General features: G+C 43.9%; 1 protein-coding gene across 5 annotated transcripts; it reads right to left on the bottom strand.

The window, feature by feature from the left end:
• Positions 1 to 349: 349 nt before the first annotated feature.
• On the bottom strand, positions 350 to 14,094 carry sgip1b (SH3GL interacting endocytic adaptor 1b). 5 transcript variants are annotated; one of them, XM_061798050.1, is made up of 23 exons: positions 13,888 to 14,094; positions 12,317 to 12,380; positions 11,573 to 11,618; positions 10,824 to 10,880; positions 10,514 to 10,571; positions 9,594 to 9,769; positions 8,861 to 8,872; positions 8,454 to 8,465; positions 7,787 to 7,811; positions 7,648 to 7,711; positions 7,368 to 7,438; positions 7,207 to 7,281; positions 7,074 to 7,139; positions 6,246 to 7,004; positions 5,592 to 5,713; positions 5,204 to 5,354; positions 4,606 to 4,717; positions 4,325 to 4,480; positions 4,103 to 4,235; positions 3,830 to 4,032; positions 2,682 to 2,746; positions 2,413 to 2,577; positions 350 to 2,310 (listed from the first exon to the last, which is right to left on the bottom strand). In XM_061798050.1, exons 1-23 carry the CDS (start codon positions 13,895 to 13,897, stop codon positions 2,288 to 2,290), a joined length of 2,625 nt encoding a protein of 874 aa, XP_061654034.1. In that variant the 5' UTR covers positions 13,898 to 14,094; the 3' UTR covers positions 350 to 2,287. The 5 variants fall into 5 exon arrangements, with proteins under 5 accessions (XP_061654034.1, XP_061654033.1, XP_061654031.1 ...); XM_061798049.1 differs by lacking the exons at positions 9,594 to 9,769; positions 10,514 to 10,571; positions 10,824 to 10,880; ... (1 more) ...; positions 12,317 to 12,380; positions 13,888 to 14,094 and adding an exon at positions 5,051 to 5,107 and having other exon boundaries at positions 7,648 to 9,247; XM_061798047.1 differs by lacking the exons at positions 9,594 to 9,769; positions 10,514 to 10,571; positions 10,824 to 10,880; ... (1 more) ...; positions 12,317 to 12,380; positions 13,888 to 14,094 and having other exon boundaries at positions 5,051 to 5,354; positions 7,648 to 7,811; positions 8,454 to 9,247.
• Between the last annotated feature and the right edge of the window lie 7,732 nt (positions 14,095 to 21,826).

Below are 21,826 nucleotides of genomic sequence, written 5' to 3'. Positions count from 1 at the left end.
AAGCACACACATTCTTGCTATAATGATTGAGTGTTATTTTGAAAAGCACAACTTCTTTGAGCAGTTTGTTGAAATATCTGTTGCTTACTGGGTTATACGCCGCAACGCCAATGCCATGAGCTAGCCCTTCCATAGTGTTTTGCATTGTGTGCTAGCATTGAGCGAGCAGACTTTAGTCAAGCAAAATGATGTGTGTAATTCTTTGTTTGATGTTGACTTTGACAGTCAACTGTTGCGAAGTGAGAACTCGTAGCTTGGCTCAATTTCTTCCTTGCAAGTCAAAGCAAAAAAAAAAACAAACGATGAGGAAACTATGGTATGAAGAGCCTTAGACAGGGATCGCTGTCTGGTTATTTTCTTTTCTTTATTACCCAAGTAAAACAGGTATTACATTATATTGACCTTTTCACATATTTACTTTTCAAATCTTTGGATGGGAAATGTACATTACAAGTTTGCATATTCTGTGTGTATTTAAAGACATACAGCCATTAAAAACATCATGTTCGATATGCAAAAAAAAATAAAAATAAATAATAATAATAATAATAGTAAGGCAAAGAAAATAGAATTCATTTGAATGAGGTGTTCTTACGCCGAGGCCTTAACCGTGAGTCAACATAGTGGATCAACACTGCAGATGAAGTCATGAAATATAAATAAAAACTAAGTTTAAAAAAAACAGGGGCCTTGAGTGCAGGCCAAATACAGCATCACCAGCAGAGTCGGTCGGGGAACATCGACATGCCGAATTCATTGACAATGAGTTTCTCCGGAGCAAACCAGGGTGGGATTTTATAGGACGTACAGTAATAGCAATGATTATACAATACATACAGTACACTGCATCATGACTTTATCGACATGGAGACACACTGAAACAACCGGTGAAGGGCAATGCAGATTTCATACGGCACCGAAGTTATTCATGAGCAGTAACACTTTGTTTTGCACAACAAACCCACATGGCAAACAATAAATGAAGAGAAATGGTGTTGTTCCATAGAACCGAACAGCCTTATGACATCAATAAACAACCACAAACACATATCCATATGCCTAGAGAAATATTTCAACCATAACTCTTTATCTACACTTTTTACACTTAAATATTGAAATATTGCTATTGGAAAAATCAATTGAACATAGAATCAACAGGGTGAACATAAAAACAGTTACAGCGGGTACACATGTACGCGGTTTCTGTCATGTTTTGTCTTTTCTTCTGGGAAACATTCACCACTTTTTTTTGATGTCCGCCATTTAACCAAGACCGACCTCCATATGCTCTAACGACCGTCAAGCGGCATAACATTTTCCCAATACAGCATTTCTATTTCAAATTACAACCTCCTGTTTTCCAATCAGACAAGAAACACAAAGTGAAAAACGAGCTTTTCATCAGTCACACGCAGCCAAGATTCTTTGTTGTTTTTTTTTTTCTTCACAGTGTTGGTAAAAAAGTGATATTTTTGTTGTCGATGTCAAACTGCTGCAGCTGATCGACGGCCAATCTTTTAAAATGAGCGGGAAACAATTTTTGTTTTTAAAATATCTCCACTAAATTTCAGATTTTGCACAGGAGAGTTTTTGTATGTAGGGATAATGAATTCCAGAAAGTGCTTATTTTTTTGGTTGAATTTTTGCACACAAAAGAAGCATCCTTATGATACATGAAGTCATTTGAGTCTGATTGAAAAAAATTCCCTCGCTGGTAGACAGCAAGTTCAAGTTTTACGTACGAATAATTCATAAAACAATGAAAAGTAAAGCTGACAAAGCAGTTGTTGTTTTATGAGGTGTCATTTCCGAGGCTGCATACAGAAAAATAGGATGAGAAAGATAAGTCGTTCAAAACAAATGGGACTGGAGGTGGGATTCAAAATTAGATCAATAACAATCTAGAATTTAATATCATTCCATGGGAAAGTAACACTATCATACATTTGTTTGTACATTTTCCACCTTAAGATTGCGGTGGTAATATATAATCTATAATCTTTTACAGTAAATTTACAATGACAACAAGTAAGACAAAAAGTAGGGAGGCTTGGCTGCATCGCTGTATGCATCCACGCTATTAAATTTCCAGGAGTAAATTAGGATTTTACTCCTTTAGGGCTCAAAAGTGTTTCAAGTAACAAACTAAATATTTTGCATACGCTCATCAGTCGTATTTCCACTGATGGATGCTCTAAAGTTTAAAGTACACCAAACGGAGGATGCGTTCCTTGTCTTCAGAGTCAAAAAGCACGGATTCCCCTGGTTGTGCGCATAGGGAGGTCCGCTAATTATCTGCCAAATATTTCCCTATGAAGTCAAACAAAGTGTTTTTAGAAAAGTAGAATGACTCAAACTGGTTTCAAAGACAAGCAACTTTGTGTCCACGTGTGTCCAATGGTTCGAACTGACCTGCAGCAAATCTCTTCTTAATCAGGGACAGCCTGTAGCCAGTTCCGAGCAGCTGGATGTCACAACCGGACATTGTGCTCCCCTCGCTGGTGAAGTGAACTGCCAGCTGGGAGGGCCTACACGGACCCGCTGTCATCTGGAAGCGGCCCAGGAGAGCCCCTACTCCTGCGGCACACGAAGACAGCCATAACTGATCTCAACGTACACGAAAAACGATCCCGAAATACGTGGGAATCAAATGATGCGAGAGCATTTCAAAAGATACTTGCCTCCGTTTTCAGACCTATGAGAAAGGCTCGGAATCTTCCACTGTATCGTCTGCTGCTCTGGATTCCTTGAAAAGAAACAATTTGGGTTTTTGTTTTTTTTCCCCCAGCAGCAGTAAATCCAGTTCTTTCCAAAGTAAACTTGAAGGTCATATAGCAGAGCAGTATTTCCTAACCTTTAAGGAGCCAAGGCACGTCACATAAGGTACATACAGTGGTGCCTTGAGATACAAGTTGATGTATCTTACATGATCTCGCCCCATTGAAATGAATGGGAATGCCATTCAACTGTATAATATTATACTTAAGATGATAAAAACATACAGTAGTTACAGTTTTTGTCGCACTTTCTCCTTCAATTCACATTGTGCTGCTCATTCTGGTGTGCGTGCCTTAGCCACCTGGGGGCAGTATAGGACAGTATACTATATCGATATATAGTAGTGTACTAGAGACTCGGCTCCTCTCTCGGCTTCTCGGTACAGCAGTAATATTAGTTGTTCATCGCAGAGGATAAAGAATATATGCCCGTGAGTATTATTACATTCTCTATGTGCCAATGGAGTTTCACATTGTGTGCTAGCATTAAGGTAGCAGGGGCTATCTTAAGATAAAATAAGATAAGATCATCTTTATCAGTCCCACTATTGGGAAATTTGCAAGGTCAGGTTTAGGGTTAGAGTAGAATTTGAAATACAGAAAATGTAATTATTTTTGTTTCATTTTTAGTTCGACAGTAACCTTCAGCCGAGAGCGGCAATCAACAGATTGGAAGCTGTTTTTTGGAAGAGTGTTGCTGAATTATATCTGCCACTTGTTGCGAAGTGAGTTGAGTCACCTGACACCATAATGCACTCACGTCTCATGTTTGCAAGTGACAGCAAAACCAAAAAAACAAAATTGGCCGATTGACGGCTCATATCTCCAAAAACACGTCAGTTGGGTCCCTCGTATCTCGAGGCACCAGCGTATACTAGAACAACGATGATCACAAATTTACTTTCTCGCTCTGAAATCTGTACATAATAATTTGAAACACAGTGTTGTTGAGGAACATTTGTTGGTTCTGCCTTACACTATACATTGCTGGCATATTACCTACAATACATTATGAGTAGTAAATAAATCCCACTGATGACGAAAAGCCTCACCAGGTGGCAGGTGGGACCATAGCCTGGAGCTTGGCTACGCCTCCATCCACAGGAACCAGAAAGTAGATGTTGTGAAGCGGAGCTGGACTTGCCATCGCCTCTGTGTTGTATTTGTAGTCTATTCTCAGGTCTGTGTTATTGGCATCGCCACGCCAACTCATGGCTAGATTGAGAGGAGTGGACTGGATCCCGTCTGCTGAAACCTGGGACACACAGAACCAAGGATTGGATGGATGGATGGCTGGCTGGATGGATGGATGGATGGATGGATACCTGATATTTGATCATATCCACATTGTAGTATGTTGCCTGAGGCTTCTGCTCAGCCACTTTCTTAAGATGACTCATCAGGTTTTGCATATTCACCCAGAACTCCTTGGTGTCTAGACTGTCTGTTGGGGAATCGCTGGAAGGATCAGAAGAATAAACACGATTCAGTCACTGTCTTCTGATGTAGCATCCAAATGTGCACTTTGTGTTGCTGCATACGCCCACCTGCACAGCAGCTGCGGATTGGGGAGGACCTGCTCCAGTCGCGTATAGTTGCTGATGCTAAAGATGAGGACCGGTTGAGTCGGGTGGCTGGCGAAATGCCTGGTGATGCCGGCGGGGAAGGAGAGCACTAGTTCGCCTGTGATCTTCACGACACACCTGAAAAAGCAGGAAAAAAGGAGATTCCAAGAAAATGATCGTAGCAATCATATCTGTTGCGCGTATTTCCATATTCTAAAAAGACGGTAGTCTATAAACATCCGAAGCGAAAAATGTGGTCCTACTTGCTGGGGTCAGCGCCTTTAAAGTAGGCATTGATAGTTTCTGTGAAGGCAGCTGCAACTGGCAGAGTGTCTTGGGGTCCCATGGTAAGTGGGCTGGGCCCTCTTGAACATCCTAAATGAGACAAACGCGCATACAAATAAATATCTACATATCACAGCAAACATTCAGCGATAGCCTGTACTGTGGCCGCAGGGTTTTAAGACACAATCGGTTAGACAAAATCCAAATAACGGTACATGAGCAAGACGTGCGACGGCGTGAGCAATGAGGTGGATTCTAAACAGAAGTGCAGCCCTGTTTTAACCAAGCAGTAGCGTTCAATTCACTTCAAACTGCACTGTGAGTCACGTCAGTATGCAGCAATTTACAAATATTATTCTTTGTTCAATTGACTGGTGGATCGCACTGCTATGATGAGGTCACTAGAAAGGAAACTCCACTCACCATCTAACGCTAAATAAAACCTGCCGTGGTCAAACCAGACCAGAGGTTGTGTGGCCTCTGAGTGAGCAGACAGGGGGGAAAGAAGCATGAGGAGAGACATGACAGTGAGCAAAGGACACAATGACGAGCAAGATGGACGCCACATGGGTGTACCTGTGTTGGATAAGTAGAGGTCCCTCCCTAAGGTCGGCGTGGACGCCGCGCTCTGCGACGTTATGGAGGAGATGGAGGAAGAGCTCTCTGCCCGAGCCAGTGGAGCGAAAGGCGGAGGGCTTCCCGACACGGGAGGACTTAAGGGTCGAGTCTGGATTATGGCAAATAATGACGTGTGAATGTGAGTGTCACAAACTTGTGTGCCGCTGTTAATATGCAATATGTTTCTCTTTGTCAGATGGTTCCTTATGCGCAACATTGATGAAGAATATTTGCTTCGCTTTCAGTTGAAAATTATTTCCATGGGATAATCCCCTTGAGATGCAACATTTATATTTTCATATCCGGTAACAATATGCTGTTGTTCAAACCTGGACAGTACACATACCAGGTCTGGGATCGGTTTTCCTGGGGGCAACTTTGGTCGCGAGGAAGGCCGCGGGGGAGGGGGAGGAGGGAGCGGACCGCCTTGAGACTGTGACGTGGCAGAACGGGCTGGCGAAGGCGGACCTGAGGCACATTCAAGTATCTGAGATTAGCGCCGCCATTATGTCACAGCGGGACACATTTACAGTAAGTTCGCGTGACGACGTTTCTTGTTTGCTGAACAACAACCACCACCACGACAAAGTCACAAAAGGTTTGTGTCTTGGTTCAAAAGCAAATGTTAGTTTTTGGGTAAACACGACTTTATGCATCTTTTATCCAACGACGGCAGTACAATTCAAATACTGTATGCAGTGTCTTTCCGTCGGATTTTTATCGAGCCATCCAGCCATTCATCCAGTCTCTGTATCGCTTATCCTCACTACGGTCGCAGGTGTGCCGGATCCTATCCCAGATGACTTTGGGCGAGAGGCGGGTACACCCTTACTGGTTGCCAGCCGAACGCAGGGCACATAAAAACAAACGACCATTCGCACCTATGGACAATTTGGAGTCTTAAATTAACCAACCATGCATGTTTGTGGAATGTGGGAGGAAACCCACGCGGGTACGGGAAGAAAATGAAAACTCCTGGACTTGAAATTTGTTTTACTACCTGAGTAAGGCCCTGGGGAAGACATAATCGATCGGTATGTGGTGGGAGGAAGAGGAGGCGGCGTTCCACGGAAGCTCGGTGTTAGCTCTCTTGGTGAACCAGTGAAGTCTGAGATGTCATCCCTCAGGTTCCCTCCCTCTGGAGTCCATTTTCCCCCCGCTGCCCCCAAAACCAGGGGCGATATAATTCCTGCTCGAGGGGACTTTCTCTCCGCTGGCAGAGGAGGCACAGGACTGATTGGTAACGGGGAGGGCGTGTAACGTACAAACTGCAGCACCTCCTCATCAATCGCCTCCTCTTCAAGGCAGACTGCTGGTGAACTTGTGGGAGTGAAGTAAGGTGGCAGGGGAGGGGCCGGTTCATCCGGGGGAGGAGGTCCGAGCACGATGGAAGGCGGTGAGTCCAGTGGTGTGAAAGAAGGCAAAGAATCCGTCGAGAACCCCGGCGGCGAAGGCGGGGGTTCAATGGGAGGCGGTCCAGGCGAGAGGTACGGGGTGGAGGGTGTGGACGAGGGTGTGTCTGGGGCAGGAGAGTCAGGCGGAGGGGGCGGCGCGGGCTCATCTGGTGGTGGAGGTCTGTCATTTGTAAAAGTTACCCATCTGGTGGCGGACACGGTGTGCTCGTCGGTGCGTGGGCTGCCCACGGGGCCAAACACATCGTCGAGGTCAGGGCCAGGGCAGCCTCGGTACGAAGAGGGGGACAGGATGCTCAGGTAGATGGGGGCCGAGCTGCAAGTTGCTCTTCCGTTGGGTAAATCAACTGCAAACATGGCAAACTTAGGCAACTGTATTCAAATTCGGTACACAATGCGCTTTCACTGCAATTTACCAGCAGACTGTGAAGGATAGCCTCGACTCCGTGACACGATGTTTTTGGGAGGGAGCGGAGGAGGAGCTGCAATGAGAATTCAACACAGGTCTCAACATTCCAACAATTCGGAATAATTCGACGACAAAAATACCTCCTGTTGGGAAACTTCTGCTCAAAAGCGACTCCGACTTTGGCCTCGATCCTCCCCAGACGTCGGCAGGAACCACTGGAATGAGACCATGACAAGATGAACAATGTCGCCTCTGTCGTAACTTCATACTGCATGTATTCATGTGACACTAGTTCCAATACCATCATATCTGGCATATTGTGTCTCTGAGGGATGTCCAAAGAAGGCAGGAATGTTCTGTGCTAGCCGGTCACTGCAAAGGGAAAAGAAGCAAATTGTGAAAAGATGACGTCAGACTCTAATGAAGCGATGTCTTTGTGTTAGTTCATTAGAATGCGGACCCCGTCCAAAGTTTGACTCGCTGAAGTGTGTACACAATGTAGACAGTGTCGCAAACCTTTCTGGTCTCTGATATTCAATATGATCATGTTTGTTACTTCATAGTAGACAATAATCAAAGACCTCGGGGCGTCAGGGGCAGGACTTGGCGTCGGGGTAGAACGTCTGGGTCGAGCAATCTCTTCGCCTAGAAGAAACATCGACCGGCAGATGAATGGCTGCAAACATACCACAAACAAACATTTGAAACAGATGCACTTACATGACAGGTGCCGCTTTATCTGTCCCTGCGAAACAATCACGACAACAAAAATTGACACATTCCCAAAGCAATATTGCCATCCGAACTCATTTTACTTTATTTTGAAAATACAAATATTGTATCGCAAAACCAGCAAGATTGCCTCATGATTAGTTTTTAACTGTAATAGTTTGCTTTGAATCAGTTCATTTATTTCATTACCATTTACGTCTTACGCATGTGGAACTATGCTCCACAGAGTCCAAATTTGTGTGTAACCCTTTTTGTGAAGATCTAAACATCACATATTGTTACCTGTTTTGTAAAACACATGCAGGACAATACATTCAAAGTTCATCCTGTGGTTGTTTGAAGTGCTCTCTAAAAAAGGTGGAGTTGAGTTGAATCTACTGTAGGACCAATTTCCATTTTCTTTCTCAGACACAAATGTTTGTTTCAACAAAGTTGTCGTGTTGTGACTTGAACTTTTTGTCTTGGAGTGTCCTGTTTTATTACTAAGTCACATCACCTAACCCAAACGCAAGTGCGTTCCAAGCTACCTCCGAATGTCATCACGTTTCTGAGCGGGGCTAAAAGGACTGTCTTGTTACATTCTGCACTGCAGAAGCGGTGGGAAGTTTCACGGTGTCTGCTTTGAAACAGTCAGTAGATGATGCCAGAAACTCACCAGGCTGCGTCTCTGAGACCAGCAAAAAGGAAGAGAGAAGAGACCTGGGTCAGAAAGTGAGTGACAAATCAGTCAAACGTACATCAACTCAAACTGCACACAGTTGCGCCTCTTTACTTGAACTGAAAGCTTTTATAATGCAACATGAGCCATAACACACAGGAGATTGATTAGAAGGACAACGTGATTATTCGGACTCCGATGAGACGAGCTCCGTCAACACGGAGACTTGTGTGTTATGTTTGTGTGCATTATTTGACAGCTGTAGAAGTAAAGCTTTACATTCACGTACAGACACTGAATAGGGCACGGCTAAAAAGGTTCATTTGTATGTCGAGCGCCGCAAAGGGGGAGACTGAGGATGATCTCATGCGATCTGTATTGTGGAGAAACTTGAAATGGCTTACCGGACTTCTCTTCTACAAGAAGAGAGGAGGTTAGTTAAAAACCAAATAAAAAAGACATGAATGCAAAAAAAGAATGAGGAAAAACCACAACAGAGGTCATTAAGCTTCCCGTTTTATGAAAGGTCAGATGACAAAGATGTTACAATTCATATTTGCATTGTTTATACGTTATGTAATACATGCACGTAACTCCCAGCAAGTTTTCAACCATATTTGAGCTAAAAGGGATGTTTTGACGAGGCGTATCGAGTCCTCCCTGAACATACCCGAAGCCCCAAGGGCTACCAGAAGTGACGTTGCAATTGACAAACACAGCGCGCTACACACTACACGCAATGATGGCGAGCAGCGTGTTGGAATATGTGGAGGAGGAGGATTTGCGACGACTGGAATGCTAGCTAGGCACCCACAGCCGAGCACGTTTGACTTTGCCTGTCCACTGGTCACGTATTCCTTTTTCACTTGGAAAGCCCAAAGAAAACCGCTCGGCGCTGCCCGAACCATTTGTACAACCAAATAAACCGTCGTGACATTGTTTACTCATGCGACAACAAATGAGCAACAGCATGGAACGATAGCACAACGGGATGTTTGGCTCGTGTGACGTCATATAATCGCTTCGAAATGGCAGATGTGGTTTGTAAAGGGGTTCTGGAGTTGTCAAGAAACATTTGAAATCTTTGTCCTCTGACCTTGAAATACAGTTTCGAGTTTTGTTCAGAAGTTGGCTCACCAGAGACGGAGAGAGCGCCAAACCTCCCACTGAGGCTTTCAGCTCATCCACAGATGGAGGGACGCACTTGGCCCTCTCAGACACCAGCGGTTTGATCTTGATTTGGAACTTTTTCTTGATTTCTTCATCGTCCTCGGATTCACTGGAGGAGAAAAACTGCTTTCCTGCGGAAGCTGGTGAGCACTTGTCAAGGACAAACAAGAAGACTACTTTTCATCCTTCTGCAGCATTTCAAATTCAAATGTCATCCTGACATCTTGGGTTTTGTATGGAGCAAAAACTGGTGTTTACTAGCTTAATTAGATTTGATGATAATAATATGCACGGGGGTCGAGTGGTTTGCTCGTCAGGTTCAGCGTTTGAATCTCGGCTGTGGGCCTCCTGTGTGATGTTTGCAAGTTCTCGCCGTGCTTGTAAAAACATGATTGAAACCTCATCAGTCCTGCCTCTCATCCAAGTCGACTGGGAGTCGTTCCAGCCTCCTTGTTACAGTGGAACTCTTTAAGAGGACAACCAACAAAACAGAAAATCATCACTATTCACTTTGAAATATCCTTTTCGTGGCATGTTATTGTTTGCCTTGATGGGATTTGTGTCTCCTTGCACGTGCATGGAGACTGGGTTGCAGCCGTGACGGTCAAAAGAACATGTTGGAGCCCGAACGTCTCACACTTGCTACTGCGGTGGAGTGAGAAATCAGGTGAGAGTCTGCAGTGGGTTCAGTTCCCACTCAGCGACGGTACGAATGTAAGCGGGAATATTTGCCATCTCTATATGTGCCCCGCAACTGACGGCCGACTAGTTCAGGGTGCGGTCCGCCTTTCGTCCGAGGTCAGCTGGACTAGGCGCCAGCTCATTGGCCAGATAAGTGGAATGGAAAACGGACAGATGGATGCTGTCACTGCTCACAAAAAGGATATCATCACCTTCATCGCCAGGACGTTGGCTAAAACCCTCCTCATCCACATCAGGAGATGCCTGAAATGACAGGGATCAAAATGGTAAATAATTAGAAGATTATTGGAACTGTTCTCACAAGAATTCTGCAGGAAATTGTTGTAGTCTTACTGCTGCTGATACAAGAGTTGATTTTAAAAAGCTGCCTTTACTAAGATAAGAAGGTTTGACTAAATTCTTATGGAAACAGGCTCATTGACATGTTGCGCTTTTATTCTTTAAAAGCCAGTGAAAGAGGTATCAGCAAGACAAGAGTAGGCAGTGAACACTCACGTATCTGTCCCAGTCAAATTCCCCATAGAAACCGTTGAGTGCGCCATTAGCCTTTTTCTGTACAAAATGACAACAAGTAAGCTTAACATCATCGACATGCAACAAAACATAGGAATAAGAAGTCAAAATGAAAAAAAGGCAAAAAACTATTTATAAGGCAAAAACTATGGGATTCTTTCAGTCAGTGTGTCCTCACAAATTTGGTCGGGCGTCATTGGGGCAAATTACAAATTAGAACTACGTAAGCAATTTACATGGACAGGAATGTCCCTGCACCAATGCCCAACAAACAACGAACCATTTTCCGTGCCTCATTAGTGTCGACTCGCGGGTGAGCTGGAGCCTATCTCAGCTGACTTTGGGCGAGAGGCGGGGTAGACCCGGGACTGGTGGCCAGGCGATCGCATTGTACGTTTCGATCACAAATCACGATTGCCACCAACATTCAAACCTACAGACAATTCAGAGTCTTCAATTAACCGAAGCCAGAACTTCTCAATTGTGAGGCAGACGTGTTAACTACTACACACCATGCTTGAAACCCCACAAACACGATTATTAGTCAATTAAAAGTGAGCCTAACAGATACCTCTCGATGAATGAAAGTGAATTTCAAAATTCTTGTGAGAACAGGCCCTTCTCCTCAGTATTATAGCTTGGCATGCAGACAGCGCTACTGTATTTTGCTGAAAAGTGCAGAGGAGAAATAGTCACAACATTTGAACTATAAAAATCCAATATATACACACGTTTCCTTTCTTTCCACTTCCAGTTCCTTCTTTGTCAGGTGAGCTCCTGTTTGAAATGACAAGAGAGACATAAATAGTATGACCGGAGTATGCACACTGGTCTAGACATAGTTTATATCAAATAAATGTGGAAATATCATTTAGGATACAATATAAATGTATGTCCAATTTAGACCGCAAATTGTTTGGGTTGGATTGGTATGAAGATAACGTCAAATTGTACCATGCTTGTTCTTGCCATGCCATTCATTGTGTCCAGAGACTATTCATTGAGTCAAACATGTTTGGATGATTTTTTTCAACAGGATAAAAAGTTTGTGAAATGCGCAGGTCTGAGGATATCAATTTGAATTCAAAACATTCTTCTCTGAATAATCGAAATGGATGTACAGTGTGTAGCGTTTTGGAAAACAGCACAGCAATATACTGTATGTCCACGCATGGAAATAGCACAGATTTTTCAGTTTCACTTTGAACAAAACTGCGTAGTAGTCAGTATCTCAACACGGGCAAAAACGGTGGTCGATTCTTCAATTTTCTTTTCTTTTTTTGTCAGGGATTAAGGGATGAATATTTACTAACTTTCCCACAGGATAGAGTAACAACACTCAAATTGTGCTTTTTGTCCGCATGTGACAAAATCGGGAGCATGCCCTGTGGGATCCAGTGTGGTTTTTCTCGTTACATTTAGCTTTTGGTCAGTGTTTTTGCAAACGCCATACCAGCACATACAACGTAACTTACGTCGTCTCTGTATCCTTGCCTTTCTTTCGTAAGCCCAAGGCTTTCCTGGTTCGTTTTTTCAGTCCTGGCGCACATACGGTGAAAGAAAGGAAGATCGGCATCATGAAGAATGAAGCTTTTGTCAAATGTATTGACATTTAAAAGGAAACAGCACGGACGAACTGACTGTGTACCATGACATTAAATACTGTACATTAACATTTAAAGTCTCTTAAAAGTAAGTAAGCAAGCAAAATTGCAGTAACTTCAAGAATAAGGTTTGTATAAATCTACATGAACTACAGTAACCCAGATGAATTAGTGTAATCCTTAAGGACAGAAACATTGGCTATCGACAAATAGAAACTGAAGCTGCGAAGAGTCAATCTAATAATGAGACGGAAAGGAAACTAGCAAATGTTGATGCGCTCACTCCGTTAGAGTAGTTTGAGTGAAATAGCCGCAAAGAGGCCAGTGTCTCCACCTCCACCTTCGGTCGCCCAACTGCGGCCTCGGGTGTCCAGGTGCCAAGTGCACATATGGACACCCTTACATTTGAACAAGGTGTTCGTAATGGACAATCCGCGACGAGCACAGAAGTCCAATGATAAAACACTGCTCGGGTTCTGTTGGGGGGCGGGGGGGGGGGGGGGGGGGGCATTCCTTCCAATCACGCCCTTACAGGTCTCACTGTGGGGGGTGGTTTTGAAGTTTTGAAATGAATAATCTTGGCATTTGAACAGGGGTGTGTAGACTTTATATAGCCACTGTAAATAAAATCAAGCTCGCCAAAAAGTGGGTCATGTTGTGTTGTAGTATATCAAATTTTCCCAAATGTCTCTGATAAAGTAAAACACGGACAACGGTGCCCTACTAGAACATTAGTGTGTTTGACGAGAGCGATTAGCGACGTATGTGCGTGTGGCGAACAAAGACTATGAGAGGCATAAAACACTTGAATATCCTGAAGCTCAGCAAGTACATACAATACCACAGGAGACTAACTGCAGGTCACTTGCTAATTTTAGCTGCCATCTATTTTGCATGTTAGCATTGATGTAGCAATGTACGGGGGGGGACCTGTCATGAAGGTTGATGTACCGTATATGATTTAGCCATGCATTATAGTTTACAATGTAACGGAGTGCATCCTTATAGTGTGGAATGATAATTGAGTTCTGTTAGAACAACACTGTAATGCACGAGGTGCCAGATACTGTTCACCTTCCATCCATCCTCAAGTACACATACAGAACACTTACTGTACATAGCACAGATAGTAATGTGCAGACATGTATAGTGACAATGATAATCAATCGCTACATGACAGGAATATATTGCACCAAAGCACCATCTTTTTTTCTCTTTTTTTTTTTTTAACCACACCTCACTCATCTTTGCATTCATCGGACGTAGCTTGCCAATGCACAACAGACCCAGCAGCATGCTAAGTAATGCACAGTCCAAGTGTCCCCAGACGTCCAGACTGCACGACGAGCACATCAATGAATTCAGTCCTTAATGGCCCAGCCGGACACGAGAGGGCAACAGGAGGAGGCGAGGGGTGGGAGACAGAGTGTACTGATGATTACCTTGCATCATGGTTGCAGATTTTCATCCTATACTGTCGCTGGTGTGTAGATGGACAGAAGTGGAAATGATTCCAGCTGGTCAAAGGATGACTGGGCAGGGCATGGCTATTTGTGCGCGGCTCCCCGGCGAAGCACTGAGGTTGACTCCCTCCACTCCCAGAGGCTCAACTCCCATATACAGGGATGGAGGGTTGGGGGGGGGGGGGGGGGGGGGGGGGGGGTGACGACAGCCGCTGTGGAGGACAGCGGGGGAGAGTAAGAGAAAGCGGGGGACGCTCGGGGATATCCAGCAAATCCTGGAAAAAAGGGGTGCCGTCAGTGCGCGCTAAGTCCTGGACGCCCTGGTATCACCAACGCACGCCATCCCTTAGAGGAGAGATGCTGAAGAAAGGCAAAGGAAGAACAGAGCCGTAAGGAGAGCGAGGAAGATTGAGAGGAAGGTGGGAGGGAACGGGTGGATTGCCGATGTCACAGCTGCACTAAACCAATCCTTGCATCCGTGGTCACATGGCCGCTGTCCCCCGATGCCTTCGGCTTCCATCTAGCAGAAACATCGGCCAACTGCATGCAACTTACACAAGGTTACACATGTATTTTATTTTTTTTAAACATGACCTATTACCAAATGTTTTAGAAACATCATTTTATGCACTGTGTGTTTGCAAAAAAAAAAAAATCTCAGCAGTAGTTTTATTTTTTTAGGGCATCCATACAGTTTCACACAACAGTGTGGAGATAAATTGACTCCTTTGTAATACGCATTTTAGACCAGATATGCGCATGGCCAGAATATAATCCAGAGCCAATAAAAAAAAAAAACTCTAAATACAACACATGACATTAAATTATTGTGAGATTCACTTAATGACATTAATAATTTCCAATATGGAATCATTTTAAGTACATTCATCTGTACCATGCTTAAACTGTCATCAACAATAAAACATCTACTAAGCAATGTTATGAATTGTATTTTTGTATAAAGAGAGGTAAACCACTGTACAATAAAAACTAGAATAAAGTAAAACAATTCCTCATTTTAAGACACCTGACACATAACAAACTCGAAGCAAGTAAGTTTGTTAGCAAACTTCTCTGGTCATTTCCATGCTCGCTATTCACCGTAAGGATTTCTACTCCATACTGTTTGTGCTAGCATGTTATGTTGTTTGACTTTTGAGGGATTTTTTTTTTCCTCCCCCAGACAATTTTGTTGGAAATCCAAACGATCCAACTTTTGGGGGGGCTTGACTTCGGAGGGTCCATCGTATTATGACATATATTCATTCTGTGTTGTCCGTTTGTTCGTTGAGGTTCCTAAATTTTGCTGTGCGCCAGTAATAAATGCAATGAATGGGTGGACGAAGAGAAAGGTTACACCATTTCAGGAGACGACTGGTGACAATGGTGGAACTGCAAAGATCTGTTGTTGACAAGGCCCAACTTGATCGCGGCTTTAAAAGACAATTCATTCTCTTACATCCCGTGAGCAAAGGAGCCATACATCGACAGCAATCGGAAGTAAATTACAAGATAGAGCGACACGGGAGGGCCTGTGCACGTCTAAAACGACAAAGTACAGTGCCATTTGTCATCATAACACAAAGCTCGCTGAGATGAGAGAGGCGGACAGCTCAGGCTTCCGCCCTCGCGTTTGTAGCCCGTACGGAGATAGAAAAGGACAGCCGGTCCGACAAGTACAAAATGATTACGCTCGATGATCTTTAAATGTGGCTTTGGACTTTTTTGCATATCACAAAAGACGTGTCTTTGGTGAGAACGTCAGCCGGAGCATTTATGCGGTGCTTGAAAAGGAAGCATACAGTATGTAAGGTCGTTTATTAGTGTTTGAAGCTGTTGTTTTTAACCGTGCACGGCCGGCCAACTTAATGAGCTTACCTAACCTGCAGTAACGGAGCACAGGCTCGTGTCCTTTCCTTAACAAGCTCCTTATGTAAGATGTAAGATGTCAGGACAGGGTCGGAAGTCACGCCGGCCTAGATTTAGCCGAGGAGAGTGTAACAAAATGAACTCCTGTAGCAGAGAGCTTTGGCACACTGACAGACTATTTGACGTGACAAATACAATGTACAGGAGTCGGGTAGGATTGTGTGCAAATCACAAGTAAGCTCGCCGCAGCGGTGAAAGTGAACAAGTAAATGAATCTTGGAATCGTGACACATGCACATTCAAGTGCTTTTAATTCATTAAGATCTCTGCAGACGCCTTCCTGTTGGCAGCCTCGAGGATTGGCTTGCTATATACAGCCCAATACTGTACTTACTGTACTTACTCTATTGCGCGTCATTTAGCCCAATGCAGCCCAACACTGCCACCTGCTGAATGCGAGGCAGACTGACAATAATTTTATCATTTTTTTATTTCAAATGCGAATGGATGAAATGCTAACAAGCTAGCAGTTGTTATGCTTACATATAACAAGATTGCGATGTGAGCGGAGTAAGTGTTAAGGGCTCTCGATACACATTTTACATGTTGCCCTGTATTCAGGCGCCATTTCTTATGACAATGTTGTCCTGAAATTAGATACTATTTCAATTGATGAAATTCCAACATGCTAAAAATTGCTATGCTAACATATACCTGTAGCATTAGCAGGATAGCAAACTGAATAGATAAAGTGTTAAGGCTACTAAATAAGAAATCTTGCCCTGCAGTTGAGTTGTATTTCAAATTTGAACTTATAAAATGCTTACAGTTGTATACTGCATATAGCAACCTGAGTAATGAAAGTGCGAAAGCAGATCAATAAGGATGATTTTGTGTGTGTGTTTGTGTTCCTCTCTCTTGCCATAGAGTCATGTACAATTTCTTCAGCATTCACCCATTTCATGCAAATCCTGAGAAACTCTCTACCTTGGCCAAATGAAATCAATGTTAAAGTTTATAACCCTGATTAATAAATCGCAATCACAGGAATTCCCGTGCTATACAATGGTGCAATCTACAGCACCTGCATTTGTCGGACATACATGACATACATTTATGTATCTTCATCTTCAATCTGGGCGAAACGTACATGAAAGACACCATCGCTTTTTTTGTGTACTACACGTGCACGAGAAAAGAGAAAGCAATAGGCTGCACAACCAAAGTCGAAAGTTAAGACAACTTGAAGGTATCTCAACTGATTGGTCTATTTTTTTTCCCCCCTCCGGAATAATAAATATTGAGCGAGACATTATGACATAAGAGGTGGAGTCCCGTCCTCTGCCACTAGATGGCACATTAACACCGACTAAACAATAAAACAATAAATACCAGTCATTTCAGTCGCACACGTCTTGCAAATTATGTTCAGGATTACGAATTACGAATCGTGACAGCTAAATTTACGCGTAAACATTTTTTATTTTTTTTTGCCTGGGAAATTTGGAGCCGTTTTAATTTTGAACCAATCTGCGTCAAGGACAGTAAAAAGGTGCCTCGGGTTTGCAGGTGGATCACGAGGTGGCAATGTGATACAGCAGTGAATTAACCAATTGTCTCTGGGCAGAAAAGGCTCAACAAGGAGAACTGTGCTAAGGGGAAACGGGAGCTAAAAAAGATGATGTCATGCATTAAAGGGACATCCACACCCGCACACACACACAAAATATGACCGCGACCAACGACAGAAGGTTGTCTTGTGATTGCCCGATAAGAAACGAATGCACACGAGGGGGAAAGGGCACTCTAAAAAAAAATACTAAATTGCTTGTTTTGCGTACACAAAGGCAAACATTTGTCATGTCAAGTGGTCATTAATAATGATGATGCGGGGGGGCACACATTATATTAGCACATCATTTGTGCTAATATTTTCATTGAATTTCGTCCGTGTTGTACTCATTGGAGTCCTGAGTGATCTGAAGCTCCATCCCAGCTGACTTTGTGGAGAGCCACCAGTCAGCCAATCGCAGGCCACATACAGACAAACAACCACTCACACTCCATATTCACAAATAGACAATTCGGACATTAGTAATAGTCATCACTTTAGTTCTATATAGGACACTTATCAAGTCTTCAGTCAGGTATTTTCATTCAACAATACTGGAAATTCATGACTTTCATCAAATATATTTCTCTAAATCACAAGCGTTTCACGGCAGTACAAGTGAACTCATTTGAATGTGAAATGTAGAAAGTTTTTGGGTGACAATACAGCCTGAAGGGAAACAGCCCACACAGTATTTTGTTAAGAAAATGAATGACCCAAATCCAGGCTGTTTCATTATGGTCAATTATAGTGTGGTAAAGTAGCTCGGGCCTTTAAGCAGCAACAACAACAACAGCGAAAAAGGCTAGAAAATACGTAAAAAGAGGCTGTTGCGTCATTTGTTTGTTCGGGATGGATGTACATTCAGAAAATTGAAGCCTCTCGGTTAACGTGGACCTGATCAAACTAAATAATTTGCACTGCCTAAAAAGTGGAGACTCAGGATCTGCCTTGTTTGCATATGACCTCAGCTTCAACGCCTCGGGCTAAACAGAAACACCATCCATTATGAAGAGTGGTTAACCAGCTCCCTCCCAAATTACAGTGACTCTGGGCTCCCATTTTACTGATTTAGCGGTGTTGCGGTTCGCCATCTCATGTTACCGACTGTAATGGTGAGATGTACTCACGCAGGCTATCCTCCCCTTGTAAAAAGTGAGCAGGGCATTTTGGTCGGCCGTTTAAAAGGCACCGAGTGAAGCACAATTACAGATCTGTCGCAGGACCTTTCGAGGTGATTTGCTCCACCTACAAGAGCGTATTTAGTCCATCAAAAGCTCAAAAGCAATCATTTGAGTGACTGAAGCTGCTGACATGTCACGCATCAGTCATACGTCAGTATGATTGTGATTGGCAGCAGGGAACAAGCATCCAGACAGAGTTGAGCCAACTTTGAACCTGCTGGCACAATTCTGATCGTCCCAACCCCTCCGCATACCCCCCGGTCAAGCCTGACCAAATGTACTCAACGCCTCGTGCTCCTCTCTTCTACGCCAGCCTGCTCGGAGACATCTGCCGCTCTCTAATGGTGCACTTTGACCTTGCAGCCTAAAGATAAGTTACACTTTCCTACCAAAGAGGACTAGCTACCAACAAGGTCTCTTTTTTAGCTCACGTGCCGTATCGGCGCCTGAAGAAAACCCAAAATGTTCCAAATGCTTTTTCACGCTTTTCACACAAGGACTCCGAAGTACGAACGAAAGCAGCGGATTGTGCTTAAGTGGGAATGGCTGCGATACTATTTCCCCACTTTCTACATGCGTTCCGACAGCACCAATCAAGCGATTGTCCGGCCCACCGTCTCCAGCTGCAAGCCTCTTTCCGGATTGTGTCGTTCGTTTATTTAGTTGGCACACTTCTCTGGAATGAGGGGAGCGATGGAAAACTAAGGGTGGCGGTGTGGACTACAAACTGGTGGAGGGAGAGGAAGAAGAAAACATGAGCTGTATTGTAATATGTAAGAGTGCAAGACTAAGCTCCACGACGTTGGATCGCCAGATACAAAAGCCAAACCTGTACTGAAATAGCACACTGAAGAATTTGTGCGGTCGACAAAAAATTGAAACACGATGAGGGGCTCAACAATGCGACGTGGGCAACCTTCGTTGAGTATTGCATGATCATAACTGGATGTTTGCTTTGTAGCCCGTCTGCTTGTTTATCTGGCAGAGTATCCATTTCTTACAACATCCTATTACGCTACTACGTCACCCCACTTAAAAGTTGTTAGTGACTGGTTGGTTTACGTTTGGACATTTGCAGCGCTGACACAAACCCAGCCTCTCTGCCAGGCATAATTAGCAAAAGGTAAAGGTGGTCATAGCAGCTTAAGAAGCCTACGACCTTCAAGCCACATCCTTTATCCTCATTCGATGACAAAGATTGAATGCAAGCACTAAGCTCATCTTTGTCTTGACTCCAGGGGGCTAACAAGATAAACGTGGCAACAAGTTACATTTGAGATGCCAAACAATCGTCTAAATTCCATTAAGACATAATTGCCTTCACTTGTTTTTCTAGTGCAATCTGTGCCACGCTTGGCCACACATTCACCTCAAGTCAAGTTTGTTTGACTGTGGAGCCGTATATTTTGCAGACCTCTCTATGATATTGAATAGGTAGGCTTGGGCACAGTGTGACTGCTCATGCCAAGGCACATGCACGGGCATGCAACCTGGATGTGCCCTATAATCCTCCCACCACTATGAATGTCATCAAGTGTTAAATATCACAAATGCACCAAAATCGATGAAATTGTTATCAAAATATTTTGTAGTTAACCTCCTGGCTGTGCTGAAGACGAGGCGGGGATTTTGAACATTTCAGAGGGTCCTGAAGTTTCAAATGTTGGGAAGAAAAATGTTTCTACCAAGACAGAGAATTGACAAAAATAAAAACGATTATATTCGCATACATTGAAGAAAAGCTAACATGCTTTGATTTTTCTGACTCTTGAGATTTCATGGCATGGCATGTAGGCTCAAATGCAGTCTTTTCACATTCAAATAACAATATCGTGGAACCTGCGGCATCAGAGAAATGCAAATTTAGAGATAGAGGTTCGAGATGTTCAAGATGCAAACAGGGTGACTTTTTGTCAGTTTCAGTGATATTTTCTGGCTAAATGCAATGGCTATCCTCACATTGTCGTGGCTCAACGGCGAGTGCTTAACACACGTTGAAATAACTTGCTTAAGACCCATGTCCACTTAAAGTATTTCCACGGCCGCACGTGAGAGTGCGTGTACAGGAGGGGCGCCACTTGCGTGCAGGACAGCGGTGGTTTGTTTTGTCAGCAAAATGTCAATCTGTCTTTGTGAGGTTATCCCATATGATCTCCCTAAATACACACGGCTTGGTAGCCCATCTGGTTGGCAGTTGAGAGCTCCCCCTCCCCAAACACCCACCGCCACTCACCCAGGTCTGGAGGTCTTGCCTTTTTACCTCCCACTGAGAGGATATGAAAAAGCAGACAAAGCTTTCCATTCTCTTCTTTTACTGTCAGATTTTGGCATCAGCCTAATCCTGAAAAGGGCAGCAGCACGCGCACCGCGGTTTGGTTGCTCGCTAACAACTAACTTGAGAAGCAAACAAGGTGACAAATCTTACTGGAAATGGACATTCAGATGATTTTTGTTAGCACACACAGACACACACACGCTCGCATAGCCCGGCAACCTCCCAACATCCCTTCAAATGTACAAAAAGCTCGATCTGTCCACCGCTTCTAAATGGCCTTGGGCTCCTTAAACTATTCAGCATGTGCAAATGAAAGATGTGTCTTGGAACAGCACAAGCCTCTGAGAAGTGCACAACTAGCCTGGCTCAACGATACACACATCAGCCCTCTGGACAAGTTTGGCACCCACACCAGCAACTGTAAGCCAAAACTCATGTTGCGTGCTAACTCACTCCCTCCCCCATCCCCTCACGCTATCCCGCACTGCAATTATATGCATGCTCCCACCCAAACATGCAAGAATAGGCCTTCTCAGTCAACAGACAAAACGAGTCATTCTGTCCTCAAACCATGACATCATGACCGTTTCACTCCGGCAAGAAATTCAAGCTTAATTTAACTTTTGTCAAGGGGGGAAGGGGGGGGGGGGGGGGGGGGAAGTGGTGTGCGTTGCAGTAGCAGAACGCAGCAGTGGTGTGAACAGAACCTTCTACATTTCAAGGATTAAACCAAAAAGGGGTGTGTTGATAGATACAAATAAGAAATAGATTTGGACATGTTTATAGTAGGGCTGTGTTTATCAATGACCACATGGAAAGGTTACATGGACATACTGTAGATCGGTGTTGTTTTCTGCCAGGGGAAAAAAAAAAAAAAACACTTGGTGGATTGCGGTGCTGACGGAATTTCCCGATCGGAAGCTGATCCTTGACGGACGTACGCTTGGAGCCTTCCAGCAGGCACCAATGTTCTCAAGC

The sequence above is a fragment of the Phyllopteryx taeniolatus genome, chromosome 14 (genome assembly GCF_024500385.1).
Source record: "Phyllopteryx taeniolatus isolate TA_2022b chromosome 14, UOR_Ptae_1.2, whole genome shotgun sequence".
NCBI lineage: Eukaryota > Metazoa > Chordata > Actinopteri > Syngnathiformes > Syngnathidae > Phyllopteryx > Phyllopteryx taeniolatus.
This window is presented reverse-complemented; position numbering and strand designations above follow the sequence as displayed.

What these genes read in the sequence shown, in the direction of transcription:
- sgip1b (XM_061798050.1), bottom strand. An exon ending in AATTTGACTGGGACAGATAC is followed by an intron (nt 10,572 to 10,823) that starts GTGAGTGTTCAC and finishes CTGTCATTTCAG; the next exon opens with GCATCTCCTGATGTGGATGA. An exon ending in TAAGAAGAGATTTGCTGCAG is followed by an intron (nt 2,311 to 2,412) that starts GTCAGTTCGAAC and finishes TTGACTTCATAG; the next exon opens with GGAAATATTTGGCAGATAAT.